General features: G+C 47.4%; 1 protein-coding gene across 1 annotated transcript in view; it reads right to left on the bottom strand.

Annotated features, from left to right (window-relative positions):
• Positions 1–3,470: 3,470 nt before the first annotated feature.
• Positions 3,471–3,935, bottom strand: part of LOC101342036 (mucin-17-like) — a 36,185-nt gene continuing 35,720 nt past the window's right edge. Inside the window, exon 16 of the mRNA XM_023740982.1 lies at positions 3,471–3,512. Within this exon, the coding sequence (XP_023596750.1) occupies positions 3,471–3,512 (42 nt within the window). The remainder of the gene's footprint in view (positions 3,513–3,935) is intronic.

The following is a 3,935-nucleotide window of genomic DNA, read 5'->3' as shown; positions in this document are numbered from 1 at the left end:
AGTCAGACAATTAAGTCTGATCTTTTTACTAGAATTTGGGTTCTGTACCCCACTTTTCTCCTGCTCCATCAGTGACTCTCTATTGTGTTCCCTGTCAGGGCGGTCATTGGTGGTAGCCAGGTACCATCTAGTTCTTCTGGTCTCAGGCTGATGAAATCACTGGTTTATGTGGCCCTTTCTGTGTCTTGGGCTAATGCTTTTCTTGTGACTTTGGTGTTTTTCATTCTTCTTTACTCCAGGTGGGTTGGGACCAATTGATGCATCTTAGATGGCCACTCGCTAGCTTTTAAGACCCCAGACATCACTCACCAAAGTGGGATGCAGAACATTTTCTTAATGAACTTTGTTATGCCAGTTGACCTAGATGTCCCCTGAAAGCATGGTCCTCAGACCTGGAGATGAGTCTTGATTCAATTATATTTAACAGCATCTCCTATTGGAATCGACTGGACGGCAACGGGTTTGGTTTTTTTTTTTTTTTTTGGACCCACAAGGCACTGTGTTAGGGGCTGTAGGGGTGCAGAGAGGAACAAAGCCCAATCCTCACCCTGGAGTGGGGGACAGATATGTATTGGGAATTATGAATGGGACAAGAGGAGTAACAGTGTTATGGAGACATAGAGGAGAGAGATTAATTGTGAAGGCCTCCTGGAGGAAGTGGTAGTGGAGCTGCAGGCTCGGAGAGGTTTAATGAGGGCAGCTAGGAGAAGGGCATGCAGACTGAAGAAGCAGGATGGGGAACAGTGGCCCTTCAACAGTCCTTGCAGGTGGGGACACAGAGCTCCTTAAGGCAGGCATGGAGAGAAAGGAGGAGCCAGGGGTAGGTGTGGGTGTAGGAGAGGCAAGCCTAGATGGCAGTGTCCTTGAAAACCATGCTGAAGAGTGTAGATTGTGCTTCGGTAAGAGGATGGGGCATCGGTAGCTTTTGAGCAGGTAAATAGCATTGTCAGGAAGGGGAGCGATGGGCCTTGTAGGGATTGTTGTTGATGTGGTGATCTGAGATGTGTGACCAACTCAACCCCCTGCACCTGTAGTCCAATTAAAACTTCCCTAGGACAGTGGTGGCTTTCACCCATGATGGTGTCAGGATCACAAAGGCCCTATCCCTGGTCAATAAGCCTGAGCCTCTGGGATCTTTGTTAGCTCTCAGGTGATGCTGGTCTTTACTAAAGTGTGATCGCCCTGCTCCAGAAGAAGAGAGGTTAGCCCTCCTTGCGATCTGCATGAAGTCTTAGTCTGATGCTTGGTTTGGAGGCCTCTGGAACTGTTGGTGACAAGAGTCCACCCTTGGGGTTTCCCAGGCCCAGGCTGCCCTCCAGGCTGTCTCCCAGTGAACCTTGGCTTGGCTGCTCCAGCACCTCCTCAGGGTGGTGATGCTCCTGGGCATCTCTGACTTGGACCAAATCCCAGGCCTGGATATTCTCAAAATGGGTCTCTGAGGTGCAGGCAGCCTCATTCCGGTAAAGGAGGCAGATGAGGAGGAAACAGCTGACGTGCTTGAGCCTCCCCAGAAGGTTTTGGCTAAGCCCTGGGCATGGGCGTGCCCTTCCGGGGCCCAGGAGAAGCTTCCCTTCTGCCCCCATCTGCTCTGCCCCATGGCATAGAAGCAGATCTTTCCAGTGCTGCTGAGAGAGGGCCCTTCCCTGGCTGGGAACCTCCATTCTCCCGTGCGTGTCCAGAAAAAGTTCGCTCTGATAGCAGTTAACACCCTGCTATTGGAGAAAGAGAGTCCCTGGGTGATGCAAACAGTTTGTGCTCAGCTACTAATCAAAAGGTTGGGGGCTCAAACCTACCCAGCGCTGGTTTAGAGCATATACAGTCTCCTGGAGAATATGGCCCCAGAAGTCATCACTCAGGTTTTACAGGTTAAGGAACTGGGGTCCAGAGAGAAGTTACTTTTCCAGGCTCACTCAGCTAGTGAATGGTTTGTCAACAGCTGGATCTGTGCAACCTGTGCCTTTAGCCACTCTATCCTGCTTTTCCATGCAGCAGATGTGAGAGGAGAGCAGGAAGGAGCAGGAAGAACTGAGGTGGATAACGAAGTTCCAGACTTTGGGGTCCACAGCCTTTTAATGCCCCCACCCACAGACACTGAAGCCTGGGCCTGTGGGAGGTTGAACTGTGGGAAGAAGGCAGGCCTGGAAGTGAAGACATCTGGACTCAGCCCAGTTTTGGAGACTTTTTTTTCTTTGGGCCATACGGTTTTATTGGCATTTCTGGGGAAGATACAGGGTTAAGGGTACCTCCCAGTTTTAGGAAATTTTGATGGCACATGTGGAAATGAACCAAGTGAAGTCTGATTGCTCATTGTGGAGACAGACGGGAAAGGCAGTGAGAACCTGGACCGTGCCTGCTATGCTCGAAGACTCCATGAGAGGGCAGCCTAGGCCCTTTGTTAGGTTAAGGTTTGAACCGAGTGGCTTGCGAAGAAACCTTCCAGAACAAACTGAATGCTGAGCTGCTCCTAAAATTCTTGAAAAAGCACAGTGACAAAGGGGTCATTAGAAATTATCTAGTCCTTATTTGGCAAAAGACAAACCTGAGTCCAAATGATGTTCCCAAATTTAATCCAGGAAGTAGAGGACAAAGTTGGAAATGGAACTCTGGCTACATCTCTGCAGATCTATGGAAAGACACATCAGCTCACTTCCAGAAGGAGAATTTAGAGAGCCAAGTTTTCTCCCAGTAGGGAGTGAGTCCCTGTATTGTGTGAGCAAGTATGTGGGTACTGTCTTCGTGGCTTACTCAGTGGCTGTGAATGATGCTGGTGAAGGGCAGAGAATGGTCCTTATCCTGGCTACAGATTTCCCTCTTGTCATCTTGAGGTCAAAACTCCTCAGACCCTACACCCTGGAGGAGAGGAGGAGAAAGCCTGGCATGTGAGAAACGGCATTATATAGGGTGGCGACTGGAGAGAAGTCTGGGAACCACAAAATTTTTAATGAAATTGCTTTTATTATTTTTAGCTATCACAAATACATATGATTATATTTATTAACAAAACCCAGAAATTGATAAAAAATAAATACTTAAAAATATCCATAATCCCGTGTACCTAAAGGTAAATGTTACGTATATATTTTTAGAAAGCTATCACAGGTATTTTTAATGAAAAAATAATACAATAACTCTTACAAGAACGTTTTATCAACTGTAAAGTGATTCTGAATGAGTTGGGGGACACTGTCCGTGGTGCTGAAACTGAACTTGTGAGAGGAAGACCTTCCCTGGAAATGAGCAGAAGGGCCTCGCCTGAAATAATGGCAGCCCCACTGTAACTTTCACAGTGTTCTTATGTGAGAGTTCCCCAGCACTGTGGTCTCTCTCCTCTTCCTCTTTGTAACTGTAGGGTCATTTCTCATCAGGTTCCTGTGGAATGCTCCCAGTGAGGAAAATGCTTCACCAAGCTCAGCAGAGCTGGGGGCTCCTCGCTCCCATGTTCCACAGTTTCACGAGAGACTGCCTTTTCCTTAAAGAGATGTCAGCATCACCTGGGGCCTCTGAATTCGGATCTGGAAAAAGAGAATCAGGGGAGGATTGGGCCCATGATAAGCCTGGGACTTGGAAGTGTGAAAGGCTTGGGACTGGGGAAGTGCTCAACTTAAAACTTGCCCTATTACCTGGAGTCAAGCACAAACCAAATGTGTCTTCCCCTCCCAGTCAGGTACATTTCCAGATATCCTGGCTACAGATTTCATTTTTGCCCCAAAACTGTCGCTAGGGAGTATAGGGCCTGAAGCCAACCACTTCGTATTTCTTCTGCCCTCAAATATGCATCCAGTTGAAATAATATTAAAGTGGTCATATCTTAGCTTCAGTAGTAGTGGGACAACCTGATGTTATGTACCTCATGATGTGATGCATTAGCATTATCTATGACGTATTTTTTTTTTTTTTTAATATTTTATTGTACTTCAGGTGAAGGCTTACAGAAC

Source organism: Trichechus manatus, unplaced genomic scaffold, assembly GCF_000243295.1.
Source record: "Trichechus manatus latirostris isolate Lorelei unplaced genomic scaffold, TriManLat1.0 scaffold00170, whole genome shotgun sequence".
Taxonomy (NCBI): domain Eukaryota; kingdom Metazoa; phylum Chordata; class Mammalia; order Sirenia; family Trichechidae; genus Trichechus; species Trichechus manatus.
The sequence above is the reverse complement of the archived record's forward strand: the minus strand, read 5'-3'. Positions and strand labels throughout refer to the sequence as shown.